Below are 14,326 nucleotides of genomic sequence, written 5' to 3'. Positions count from 1 at the left end.
CTTTTCTTCACATTTTCCTAGCAACAATGCATTGCTCAGGGGCTCTGAATTGGCAGTGACTTTCTAGGGATTGCTACTTGGCGGTGTTGTCGCATTTGTGGCTTAGTTGATCATGCCTTTATTTAAACCCATTATAACATTGATGCTGTTTGCTCTCTCTGACTGTCTCTCTCACTATACACAGTCACACACCGTTCAATTCCAGTAGAAGAGAGTTTTAACCTTGTTAAAAGTGTGGAGACAAATCATGAGTGGGTCAAGTCCCGGAAATTGTCTCAGTGAAGAACCGGCATGCAAAGTTCTTTCGGTAAACATTGTGGCCAATAGATTGGCTCAGTAACTGTAGGACTCAAGGGAAAAAGATATCATTTATATTCTTTCTTCTACTTAGCTAAAGAAAGTGGCCCTTCCACATATTATTTCATGCCATTTCTGGGTACATTTCTCCTTATTCTAAATGTCTTTTTCTTTTTATAGCAGAAGAACAAAGAGAAAAACCAAACTAAGGCAAGACCAACAGCTGTTACCACAAGTAAGTAAATAATGAAACAAGAGCATACTTTCTGCATTGACTGAATCACATTTTCACAAAGAACTATGAATTAACAGTCCAAACACCTGAGCACCAGTGTTAACCTTCAAAACTAACATAAGTGTATACTATTTGCAATTCACTAGGCTTGCAAGAATAATAACTGCATTGCCCTGGGACTCGCTGAAATGCTTCTCGTTTGACCATTTATCACATAGATGGCACCATAAATTGCCTGTGCAGCACATTGCAGTGTATAACAACTACATTGTATGTTTTATCTCTCACTACGTTAACCACTTTGCAGTGTTTAACAACTACATTCTATGTTCTCTCTCTTTCATGAATAAAGGACATATGTAGTTATCTGGTGACATCTCTGTTCTGAGAGTTCATTAAAATTTTAACTGTTACCAAATACTGTAAATTCAAGTTTGATTTACAATCATATTCATGCCCATTTTCAGGGAATAAACATATTCTATACATTCCTGGGTTTCATAAAGTGATACATTCATTTGGCGCTATTACACATGAAAACATTGCACCTATTTAACTTCACCCACAAAAAAGTATTTTTCTTCTCCCACTATGCATAACTTTCCCCATTTATTATAGGACTGGAGTTTGTTTATAATTGCCATTTATTGGGGGCACCAGACATTATCCTTTGCAAAGTCTCCTCATCCCTATCCATCCTGGAATTGTGGAGATTTCATATTGCCTGTTTTGTTGTCTATCTGTAGCTAGGAGATGTTTTTAAAACAAATGTATAGTTGGTTTATTAGAATAAAACTAAGAGACCAGGACAAAATTCATAAAGTTCTTTTCCAGGAGTAGGTGTGATGTAACCCTGGAACAATAAGTAATAACTTAGAATGGGTACATTACAACTAAATCACAAAAGGACTGCTATCCGAATCACAAAATAATGTATTATTGGTGGATTTTTGTACATTTTACGGTAATTAATTCACGGTTGTGTAACTTCTAAAGGCGTTTCTTAAAATAAAGCAAAGGTGCGATTCCCGAGGGCGTGTCATGATGTTGTCAGTGTGTCAAGAGGGATTCTGAATTGGAGAGAGGTAAAGCCTACAAAAGTGTAACTTTATGTGTATTCACAAACTCTTACAGTTGTTTTAGATTTGTTTGTGAATACACTTGTGTTACACCTGAATGTTCGAAGCAAAAGTGTTGACAGTGAATTCATGTGTTTGTAAATGTGTGTAATTTGTGGAGTAAGAATGGATATAATATTTACACATGGTTTTGTTAAACGTTAATATTTTGTGTTTTATCGAGTAAGATACACGGATGAAGGTATTTAATTGTAAATTAACATCATAATGTGTACTCTTATATAGTATTCATGCTAGATTCCTCCCACTTCTAAGCACCATAATAACAGGTTTTTATACATTCCAATGTAATGTTACTCTATTTTTCGACTTCAGAATGATGAATGGTTTAATCAGCCTTGTTGGGGATTCAGACTTTTGAGTGCAGGCTGGCCTAATGTCTGATGGCCGTGCTAAGTTTTGAGCTACACAGCCACACTTTTCAAACGTATGTCACAACCAGACATTGGGTTAGCTTTGACTGGCTTTACAACCAAGAGAATGTGATTCTTGGTGAATCCTCCCACCACTGGTTCTGCAATTCTTACCACAGTCGGGCGGTAGAGAGGGAGGAACAAGATGAGAATAGAGAAAGCCAGAGACAGAAATAAAGAGAGGAAAAAAAGGGACAGATAGAAAGAGGTAGAGGGGATGGTGTTAGAGAGAGATAGACAGCACAAAAGAGAATAAGACACAAGGGATCATTTGAGGTTTGGTGGTATCCCTGCGTTAAATCTGCCGAGATACCACCAAACATTATTACTGTTAACTTCACTGGTACAACTGTATTACCACCATATCACAAGTGCCATTAAGCGGTGTTAGGCCCCATTAATTGGAGTCCATTTGACTCCATGGGGGATTTTTGGTGGAATTACTGTAGCTGTAATTCCGCTGCAGTAATTCCATAAAATCTGTCAGAAAGCTAGCGTATTTACTTCCAGTTCATAGCTCGGGGTGAATCCTCCTACTTTCTGCCAAAGTTATAGTTGGGTGGTGCGATAATGCAGTGGTATAAGTTTTTCAGTGAGACTGCACCATTGTAAATCGATTTTGTAGATCAGGCCCAAAGATCTCTGAGAAGCTCACTTTTGAGAAGTGTATTCTCAAGCTGTCCCCTTTCAGATTTATTTTATTCTGCTGCAATATTTTCTGTGGATTCTACCACCTGATGCCTGCATCATCTCACTGTGAACACCAAAATGCCCTAACAAGAGTGTTAGCTTTATACGCATTCCGTCAAATTAGAAATAATACACAGACAAAATAAGTAGAAGTATCACTCTTTCGAGTACCTCAGTCAGCCAGTGGAGATTGATCACTGCAATATAGATATAAAAAACAGGAAAATCAATACCTGGCATAAATGGATTTGGCTGTAGCCTTTGATTCTGTAGACAGCGATGTCTTAAGGTTACAGTTATGTCATACGTGTCTACCGTTGAAAATGCTTCAAATAATTGCAGCATTGCATGAAACAGATGTTGCAGTGATTGATCAGATGCTCATGGAATGGGACGTTAACCTCTCCAATTCCTGTTTTAAAAGTTGTTAAGCTGACATGCGGCCCTCAATTCAACTAGAACAAGGTGTACACCATAAAGGGTACAGGTGAGTTAACATTAAAGGCTACAATATGGATCCTGTAAGTGACTTCAATCCAGCATTCCAACTAAGTCAATGCCTAGTATGGGATGCCCAATGGAAACCCTTATTTATATATTTTTATGTCAAAAGTTCTTTAAATCTGGATGATGAACCCTTATATAACGCCCCTCTCTTTGAATCTCCCTGACCTCACTGAGCCAAGAAGTAGGTTTGTTTTGCAAATTAAAAGATTTATTTGAAGAATTGAACAATATATATATCACACTTTTATGAATAGAATAATATCTGAATAGCACACTTATGAATATGAACGGTGATCAGCAATGGGTAATATTACAATATCAACAATCTCTTTAATCAGTTAGGAGTAGGAATAGGAGAATAATGTAGCAGAGAATACTTTGTATGAGTTCAAGGAAATGCAAGATAGGAAAAAATGCAACACAGAAATAAAACTTGATATGACTTCAATCAAAAGACAATATAATCATTTTTTCCCCCTGTTACTACTCACTCCCCCCACTATGCAATATGAAGAGATGGAAATGAGGGCACACAGGTTTCAGGAATACAATCAATAATTCAGTTCGATCCCAGTTCTCCCCAGCAAGCTTAGAGAGAACAGGTATGATTTTAAAACAGGTCAATATGCTTATGAATATGATTGCAATGAATTTGAAAAATGCTAAAAGTTACTTTAATTCACTAAATGGGATTCAGCACTAGTGATAGTTACTTTGGATTGGTTCAGGTCAACACTAGCAATGATTCATGAATGATTATCAGATTGAAAACGAATTTCAGCAGTTGAAAACAAGAAACAACTATTTTGTGAAATTGAACCAAATTGCAATTCGCTGCAACTTTTCCGCGTGCGTGAAATGCGATTACAGCAAAACTATAAGGAATATTGGAATGTCGTTTTGGGATCTTAGCTTCAAAATGACAGTTAAATTCCGATTCTAGGATGTGCGGTTCAAAAGTTAGTGGTTTTTGTGAAGGTCGATTTTTCAGAAACGGAGTCAAGATTTCAAAATGAAAGATTGCGCTTTAAAGATTTACCAACGAGGATAGGCTTATACTAAGGGGCTATGAAGAAGCACGACACTCAACAGGCAGCCACCAGAACAGCGGCGCCTCCGCTCTGATCTCTGTCCGTCAAAACACTTGTCCCTCTTCAGAAAAATATCAGCGCATAGATGATTATTGCTACAATTATCAAGGATTATGTGGAGGAGAGAAGAACTTAGGATAGACAACAGAGATTTAATAATGCAGTTATGAATAGGTTGGAATGGTTGGATTGGGTTACTTAATACTAAGAGATGACTATGGACAGTTCTAGACTAGATACTCACTCCTATGGCTTTGGAATGGAGTGGAATGGGCCCCGTCAAAGATCTGGTCAAAGATTTGGCTGGAATTCTCTCGCCACCGGACAGGTCTCAGGCACTGGGTTCTGCTCTCTACACGGCACTCTGGTCTGGATCTGACGGGTTCTGGATACAGCTCTGCTCTCTGGGTCTGGATCTGGGTTCTGGCACAGGGCTCTTAGCTAGAATAGCAAAACAGCTCAGCCAGGCTGTTGAGTGCTTTGGTTAGGCCCTGTGGAAGTTTAGGGGTTAGAATCAGGTTGCAAAGAATTCTGAGGCCTGCTGAAAAAGGGTTCAGCTGCTTGGGTTAGGCCTCTCTGCTTCAAAGTTCTAGATTTTGATTCTAGAGTCTGGTCTCTGGATCTCTGTCTGGAGCCGGGATCTTCCTGCAGGGTGCTTCGCCAAGAAATCAGTTGAGGAGTGGAAAAGTGTGCCTTGCCTGTACTCAGCAGTCCCTATTTATGTTTTTCCAAAGTGGTTGGGGAGGCTGATTCTCTATGCCCAACCCTCTAAAGATCTGATAGGTCATAGGATTCCCTGTCCCCTGATTGGAGAGAGGAGCAGCGTGTCATCCTGTGTCATCATGTGTCATGTTTATGGCTAGGGAAAAACCCTCCCCTTTGTGTCTGTACAGTATATCTTATTTTTCATAAAACACATATTTACAATATACACAACTTGTTAATACTACATAAATTACATGACAGATTGCCTAAGGTACATTTCTGTTCAACTCTCATCTTCCTCGGAGCTTTGGTTCAGAAATGACAACTTTTTCGCGCTTTTGGTGGGTTTCTCAATATTAGTTCTGCACGTAGACATGCATGCACACCCCATCTGGGCACATTCCTGTAATTTTTCATGTTCCTAGCATAAACACAGTAGCTACAATATGAATACATTCCAGGGTTTAGTCTCAGAACATCGCACAGGTTCCAGCTTAGTCTTAAACTGTGAGCGAATTTATCATTTTAACGATCTCAAAGTTTTACATTTTTGTCAGTTCAGTGCAATTTGTTATATGCATTTTTCTAAAACATATATTTAATCCAATGTTAAATCCACATTTCAGTCTGGTCCGCCTCCAGAGCTGGGCTGACTCAGAGGGTCACATGTCCTTCTTCCTGCTAACAGTTTGTTGTCAGTCACACCTGAATTAGCATACCTATTCAGCCCAAGTCCTCCTTTGTCTTCACTCAGAGCAACAGGCCAGGGTTCCCCTCCTAGTTCCCTTTCACAACAGCCTGTCAATCTCTTAGCCAAGGGCAGGGGAAAGTTTCCTTTGTTCAGGGAGAGGTGTGGAATTTGTTTGAAGCACAGTGTGGGAAACTTTAACTCCTAAACCCAATATCTAAAAATTGTCTTATTTTAAGATATAACTCACGTTTTTCACAAATACATCAAACAATGTCTTACATCAAGCCTTTTCAGAATATAGTTTTGAATTGTATCCACCTCTTAGTCTTCTGATAGCAAGTCATTCTTTGGCATAGTTAGGGTTCAATGTACAACTTTACACAGAATGGTTTTAAATCGCCGGCTTCTGATAGAGGTGAGTAACGGTATTACATCCATTTTTGACAGATTTCTTCCAGCAAGCAATCCTCAAAAGTGGACTTTGTTCAGATAACATACACTTCTGTGGACCTTATATATATGTAGGTTCTTGAAGTAGAATGATGTGGACCACACAACAAGGAGGTTGGATCTTTTTGGGTGGCTTGTGAGCCATAATTTTAGCAAATTTGACACCAAATAAAACAGATTTTTTGAAACAACTCTGTTTCTTTTGCAATGATTTTGCTCTGTGGGCAGCCAAATGATGGGTTTTGGCAGTGGTCTCCTGTGTTACCATGGACATACGCAAAAGTGGATGGCGGCCTATTTTTCATCTTTTTACTGTGCACTTTCTGGTGATTTCTAGCGAGCAGCATGCTTTCCAGTGGCCATTTCTGAGGTTTCTGCTGCCAGCAATGCACAGTGATGTTGCAGGGCTTGGATTAGTGGGTTGAGACATCACACAATCCGAATTCTTTCTTCTTAACCTTCACTGAAGAATCCTCAAGGAAGAATCCTTTCCCTTGATTACACCCACTGTCCGATACAAAACACGGCCAGAGCGAGGAATCAATTGAAAGGATGAATAACTATGCACATTCTCCAATCTGTGTACAAAGAAGCATAAGGTAAGTAATAAGAATATTAGCTGTACTCCTTAAATCCCATTAATGCTACACTAACCTGTAGGAGTGGTTTGTCGAGTTGAGGTGAGCTTCAATGTTCCAAATGAATCCAAAACACCAACACAACGGAAAGGAAGAGGGGAAGTTAGTAGGAAACTAATCCCGAACGGAACGAGGGCCGAACTAGAGTCGGGTAGGTGCACTCTGGATAGCGTCCTTAGTTCGGTGCATTAAACATAACACAAAATAAACCTGGTATTTCCAGCAGGGTGGAAGAGTCTTTGGTTGGCAGAACGTAGATCACCTTGATTAATGTTGGAAAATAAATTGTCCTGGCATCTCCAGAAGTTCAAAACAGAAATCTTTCTCTATTCAGTAGTGCGTTATTCACCCTTGATGCCAAATTGGAAAATAAAGTAATCCCAACCGGGACACAGTACTTATCTCTCAGTAAATGAATGTTTGTGGACACGGGACTAAGAAAGATGCTGTAAATACTCCCATAGCTCCGAGAGTAGCATTGAAGTTTATAAACGAATGATAACACACAGCAGTGGACAAGTGCTAGAAGTATACCTTACGGCAGGTAAGGCGAAGACACCTCAGTGAGAAACAGCAAACGGCTTCGGGAAGCCGCCACGAGGTGCAGCCATCGTCTTTGATGCTCAGGTCTCAGGAAATAGCGTGGAAATTGATCTGGAATCCAGGAATGGAAACGGGAACTCTTTAAGAAGCGTATAGCTGAAGGACGCGGTCCTCACAGAAACAAACTGCCAGCAGGAAACAAAGTTGCAACAATCAGAAGCGTGGGGCGCTTAGAGAACAGGACCTAAATACGTACCAAAAGCACGTGACTGGTGAGCCAAAGGCGCGATCACGTGACTTTAGGAGCAGGAATACAATGCCGTTTCGCGGGGAGTTTGGAAAATAGCCTCCACCTGTTATAGAACGGTCTTGCTGCCGTTCTGAAAGCATATGGAGTCCTGCTACCATATGCAACAGGTGAGTGAGGCATGACATAGTCAGGGGTGTGTGCTTGTCCCAGTTTTGTTAAACTTATTTACAAATTGCCAAAATACATCTTTGTTAACTACAATGGCTGATGTGGTGGATTTTAGCCTGTACCCTTGGATCTTTCCAAACACTGGTAAATATTGTTCATATCTGTAGGAGAGAGGTCATATCTGTGGTGATGATAGTTTCAAAGTTCCAAATAAGGAACGGGAAACACATTCTCAAATTGACAGCACAAAAATTAAAAAAAATGTGTATGATCATCTGGGCGTTCACATAGATCATTTATTAACTGGTAAACACGAGTTATAAACAACACTGCAAGGATATGGTGCTATTTACACCTTTGCAGAAGTAGTAAATGTTCAAACTGTGGATTGGATGTTAAATGTCTACAAAGCTAAACCAAAGGGAATTGCCAAATATGGCATGAGTGTCTGGGGAATGAAAAAAACAGAATCACTGCAGGTAGCAGAAAACAAGTTATGTAAGTGACTTTAGGGTCTTCCACTGTGTGCATCTTCATTGTCAGCACATCATGAGGTAGGTCTGCCTTATCTTGAATCTGAGCTCAAATTGGAACCTATAAAGTTGTTTTTAAATGTGTTTAGTAAATCTGTGGCAGCAGTAACTAGAAAAGGGAGAAAGTCATTTATAGTTTATAGCTTTGCAGAGAAGTGAATTAATTTTGTAGATTCAATATATGATGAAACATCTGAGGGAAGTAAATATGTCAGTTATGATAAACGTTAGTATAGATTCACCATTGTTAAGTAAAGCAGTGCCTTTTAAAATATTGAACTATCTCTCAGTGTAACAGAGAAGAGATAGAAATGTAGAGATTCACAAATGTTCCCATGGTTATAATAACAATGACAGAATCAATACAACCTCATTTGATATTGCAGGATCCTTGTTTGTCACTAGGCTTTGATATAATCTATTAGATATACGGATGGCACAATCAAAGTGGTCTGGGAATCCTTTAATGAACAGAAATTACTCGTTGTGTTTAAATATCCTTGAATCAGCATTTTAAGTTTTTGTTTGTCCTAAATATGGAACAATTAGAAAATCCATGTTAGTTTTGATTTAGCAAGAACATAATTTTAGGCAATGTGGCCCAGCATTTATGTATATGTTATGGGCTATATTTGGGAAAGAAACGTGGGCGTTAGACACATTTTCATTGTCACCGTTATGATGTTTTAGAAAAATCTTTTAAGCTGTTTTAGATTTTATACTAACATCAATGAAATATACAACATTGGATTTTATGTATGCCATTGATGAATTGTATTTCATACTAAATATATTTATAACTTGTTGTTGGTGCTTTAATGGATTTTTATGAAATTCTGAAATAAAGCTTCTGAATGAAGTCATACTAGCCATTTCGATGCAGGTGCTATTGTATAAAATGTCTTGCTTACATGATATGCTAAATGAAAATCCCCTGTGACACCATGCATGAGTGGACATTGCTTTCAACAGATTCAATGACATCACCATTCGAAGTTAATTATGTTTTATGTTAATATCTCAGACACTGGTACTTCTGTGATCAAATACAAAATCTTTTTGGAGTTGAGACAGCCTGTCACATTCCAAAAAAAAGGATGTTGGCTGTGGAGACATTCCTATAGAAGTGCATGCAACCCATGTAGGGGGTAATTCACACTATGACACATGATGTGCCAGGGAGCTACCAATTTCTGAGACTGAAAACCACTAAAGAAAATGTTGAGTTAGTATGACTTAACTTGTGTGCCCTGTAAAAACAACAAAATAATGTTTTTGGTGATATGCGACACCATATTGCCAAATTAAATTGTGTTCCTACTCCACTCTCTGGGTATGTTTTGTTTGTTTGTTTATTATTTGTATAGCGCGCCACACCTTGAGGTACCTGGGCGCTCTAACATGACAATTTAGGAAGCATAAGTAAATACAAATAGAAATAGACATAAGCAAACAATGTAATAAGAGAGAGGTAGTAGGTGAATGGAGGCATAACAGTTAGGTACAATACTTGACTAAACACAAATCGGCATGTATGAGGGTATTGGTATGTAAGAGGGCGAGTAGAGAAAACCACCTCATATTACTTGCCTGCTTGAATTGCTCTTAGAACTTAACCAATTTCCTTTGTAGATAATTAGGGTCTTTCGGATATTTGGAAACATTAGCAAAAACGAGGAGCAATCACTGGCTAACTTTGGTCTGCAACTCTTTGCTTCCTCATCTAGTCCTAAGTGCTATATGTGTTTGTTAAGTCCCTCTACTGTGCTAATATACTCATTTTACAGAAAGATCAGTATGAATACCGCCAGTGTTAACTTGCCCATTACAGATAAAATGACATGCATTACTGCCAGCTAATCCTATTATATAACAAAATACCACTGGTAATGTGGAAATTACTGGCCAAAGCAGGGATCAAAATTATGATTGGATAAGCAGGAGCTCCTGGGTATCCAGCATTAGAATTAGCCAGTGACCAGAAGTTACCACGTGGAAATGAGGAGCTATAAGAAAGCGTTCCACAAATTTAACTTGCACATATTATGCAGCCATAAAATTTTGACTATTATTTATGACTCCTTATGCTCTAAATGTTTTATAGATGTGTCCTACTGTTTATTTGTAGATTGTGCCAAACACAAGAGGTGTGTTTGTTTGGCATCAGTTGGCCTGTCAAGCCTGTGGAGCCAAATATAACTCCTGGTACATGTTGTTATCATGCTAACGAGGCTCTTCTAGGCAGCAAACAGGCGAATATTCGCTCCTCTTCAAACCGTGCCTAAATAAATAATATTAGCCGTGTGATGAAAATAAAAGAATGAGAAGAATGTGTTTTGGGTATATGGTAAACAATCTGGTGATGAGATGGAAATGGTATGTTCTGCAGGAGTCCTACCCCTGGCCATGAAATGTAAATGTCTGGTTGTATCTATCACCCTAAGCTGGGCAGTCATTTATCACTGGTGATATTTCTTAATGTGGGCCTTAGAATGTCCATTCATATGTTTTTTCAGTTTTACACAAGACTGTCTTTAGAAAATGTGTTCTAATTGTCCTCATGAAGTCACTGTATGTATCGTTCAAATATTTTGTTATTTTACTTTCCATAGATCCATCCTTTTCAGAGGTAACACAGCCACCCATTGCCTCATCGATACAGTCTTCGACTTCATTGCCTATTAACTTGTCTGGGGTCAGACAAGAGACCACTCTACCAGTATCGAAAAGTGTTCCGATTGCCATCTTCGAAAGGTAGAAGACATATGCATTATTTTGAAAGATTTTTTTATTTCAACACTGTCACAACCTCTGATGAAAACTAATATATATATTGGCACACATTATTTGTAGGCTAATGCCATTTTCCATACAATGATTTCTGCAACATGACACTAAGTAGTAGAGGTTTTCAACCATACAGTAAAATTAATGGAAAGAGATTAGCTCAGAGGTTCTTATGTAGATTGTTTACTGGTCACAAGTGGCTCTCTTCTCTTGCAGCAAACACAGCAATAGTTTTGACCTCTGTCAGACAACACCCACTATGATTTGCTAGAGATGTTGTCATGGCATTTTAATGCACCAAGGTGCCATCCTTAACACCTCAGGAAATCAGCAAAGACGACAAAAGGAACCAAATGGTGTTTCCCTTTTAATTGCAAACATGGGAGACCCCTGATTGAAAGAAAATGTGATCGGCAATACAAAGGGCATTTCCTGTAAAATACATGACTTTCAGTGGTATTTTCCCACTGTAAAGTGCTTTTGTAAATCAGGCCCCAAATGCCTTTGTTAACATTTCAAACAAGTTAATGTATGCACCGGTCCCCCAACATTAGATCCACATAAGAACCATATGGTCCCTATATCATGTTAATAATGAAGGTATATGTCTTCATGGTTTTAGAAATCCATCACACCATGAAGAATTATGCTATTCAGGATGGGCAGTCCCCAAAAGGAGTATTGTTTATGTTCCCTCAGCACTTCAAAGTCTGACAGCCCCATATCATTAAATTGGGAGGCTCAGGTTTATATGGAGGGATTCGACATAAAGAACTGTATTTGTAATGTGTATTAATTTTAAGAACAGGCATGTCAATTGTAAATAGATGGAAGAGGTATTTCCGCAAAGGGTGCTTGGACAATAGTACAAAGATGAGAACAATATATATGTATATTTCTGAGGCATGTGGAATCTGCTTAGATCACATACTAAGAGACAACTGTTGGCAGAGTGAGTTAATATTGTCCACAGCGCTTGTACAGAACAGTAATAATATGGCACAGGGCTGCGGGCGTCTGGGTGCTGTGGGTATACTGCCAATATACTACCACTGTAGGGACATAGTTAAACCAAAGGAAACCAGTCGCACCGCGCCAAAGAAAGTGCAAACTTGAAATTGTAGTCTGGTATTTATTTTAGGTGGTAAGACAGACTGACACGTGTTTCGAGCTTTTGGTAGCTCTTCATCTGAGCCTTGACTTGAGGGTTTAAATTATCCAATTATGGAAGGCAAGAAGGTTGCCAGATAGCAGTTCAGCTCGATTGCTTCGCAATTGCGGTAACATCTAAGGAGAAACAGAAATACACGCGCTGAAATGCTGTTGTTATTGTTATAAGGATTTATATATTTGAGTAACACTATGGAATGTGTACTTTTCAAGTTGTCTTTATAAAGCAGAGCACTGTTGAAAGCCAGACATCGGGGTGAGGAGGGGAAATTATTAGAGGGCAAGTAAGCCACAAGTGTGTGCCCACGATGTGACAAGAGAGTTTGGAATCCTGGGCACTGGTGAAGTTAATACTCCCCTGATTGTGGCTTATTTTCAGGGCACATGTAAAGGACACATGTGAGTGAAGAGCACAACCTTTTTACAGGGCGGCCACAACCCCTTGGCAAGCTTGGTCAAGTATTTGGCTTGGAGGACTTTACTCAGGTTGTCATGTTCCCAGTGCAGACGCCTACCCAAAAGACCACAAGTACTTGTTTTGTATTGGGATTTTCGTTACCACAGAATATTTTATAACATATTGCTGGGTTTAAAAGGAGAACACCTTTTATACTTTACCAGCATATTTTATTAAACATTTCCTCTCTTAGGTTTTTTTCTGGTGTTCAGTACTTCTTTTAAAAAGCCCAATTCTATTTTGTCTTGCACACTTTCTTCAAAGGGGAAGGTCAAATGAAATACATTTGTATATTTCACCTTAATGTATATGTTCACTTACTGTGCGTACAATCATGGGTGCCAGCTTTTGATATTCGCTATGGCATTGAAAGTACCTGGGCATATGTTATTCTTGCAGCCAGTCATTTTTACCCCTTTTCCGTGCTGCCTAAATGTGTTAAATTGGGGTTGTGTTATGTATCACAATAGTCACCAAGGGACCGGCCATAAATCATGGGGCTTTTAGCACGCTGCTCAAACAAAGTGTGTGATCCTTCGGAAACAATTGAATCTCACTGCACATTGCCTAAAAACATTGTGAGTTCTCAAAGCCTGCAGCATTTTATACATAGTAATACCACTGTAAAAACAGTTCAAAGTCAGTTTGTAATTGATGTAGCTCTTTGTGCATTGGGTTGTAAATATAGAGTGGCCTTTCCCACCGTCCTGGTTTGGTCGTGTTCTAAAAATATATGGAATAATCTATGTTCGGTATGCTCATTTTTTTAAATGCACTGACCATGGCCGAAGGCCTTGACTAGTGGTCTGGTAGTGTTCTAAAAATCTATGGAATAACAAAACCCTTGAAATTCAAGGAAAACAAAACATTAGTTGCAGGGACGTTAAGGTGAGCAATACATTGTAAAAAAACCTTTGAAATTCAAGGAAAAAACATTAGTCAGTGATGTCATCAATGTGGTCATAGGCTGCGCAACAGGGGGCACGAAGTTAACGTGGCTTAAGCTGAATTTCTGGAGTTTTGTTGCGTTAAGTTCTCACCTTAATGTCCCTGCAGCTAACTTTTTTTTCCATGAATATATATAGGTAAGTGCCTCAAACTAAAGAGGAGTATTATTTACATATACAAAAATACATTATTAGGTATAACTGGAGGCAGTGGTGGGGTTAGGTAGGGAGATGGGGGAGCTCCTTCTTTTGCAAGTAAGTGACATTAAAGCCAAGCTTTGAAGAGATCCACAGTTTCATTGTTACCGGCAGTGGGTTTCAGTGGATCGGGGTGAGTAGGGAAATAGAGCAGAAGGAAGAGGAGGCACTGGAAGGGTATGGGACTGCAAGGTTGAGTGCAGAGGAGGATCAAAGTGAACAAGATGGTGAGTAAAATGAGATATAAATCAGACAGGTACTGAGGAGCAAGGCCTTAGGTAAATTTGTAGAGTAAGAGAAGGAACTTGAAAAGAGAGCATGTGTGCATGAAAAGCAGACCAGCATGTTGTCGATAGGTGGAAGTGGGGGAGGATCTGTCTAGAGGGAGGAAGGAGTAGATAGGAAGGGCAAGTAATA

The 14,326-nt window shown here is 39.1% G+C and overlaps 1 protein-coding gene across 6 annotated transcripts in view; it reads left to right on the top strand.

The window, feature by feature from the left end:
- ARHGEF28 (Rho guanine nucleotide exchange factor 28) overlaps nt 1–14,326 on the top strand; it is a 1,591,074-nt gene that overhangs the window by 1,288,975 nt on the left and 287,773 nt on the right. For 5 of the 6 annotated variants that reach the window (XM_069627492.1, XM_069627490.1, XM_069627493.1 and 2 more), the window contains 2 exons: nt 478–532; nt 10,963–11,104. In XM_069627492.1, coding sequence (XP_069483593.1) covers nt 478–532; nt 10,963–11,104 — 197 coding nt within the window. The remainder of the gene's footprint in view (nt 1–477; nt 533–10,962; nt 11,105–14,326) is intronic. The other variant, XM_069627491.1, reaches the window with a different exon arrangement.

Source organism: Ambystoma mexicanum, chromosome 6p, assembly GCF_040938575.1.
Source record: "Ambystoma mexicanum isolate Mex_15411 chromosome 6p, UKY_AmexF1_1, whole genome shotgun sequence".
Lineage (NCBI taxonomy): Eukaryota > Metazoa > Chordata > Amphibia > Caudata > Ambystomatidae > Ambystoma > Ambystoma mexicanum.
The sequence above is the reverse complement of the archived record's forward strand: the minus strand, read 5'-3'. Positions and strand labels throughout refer to the sequence as shown.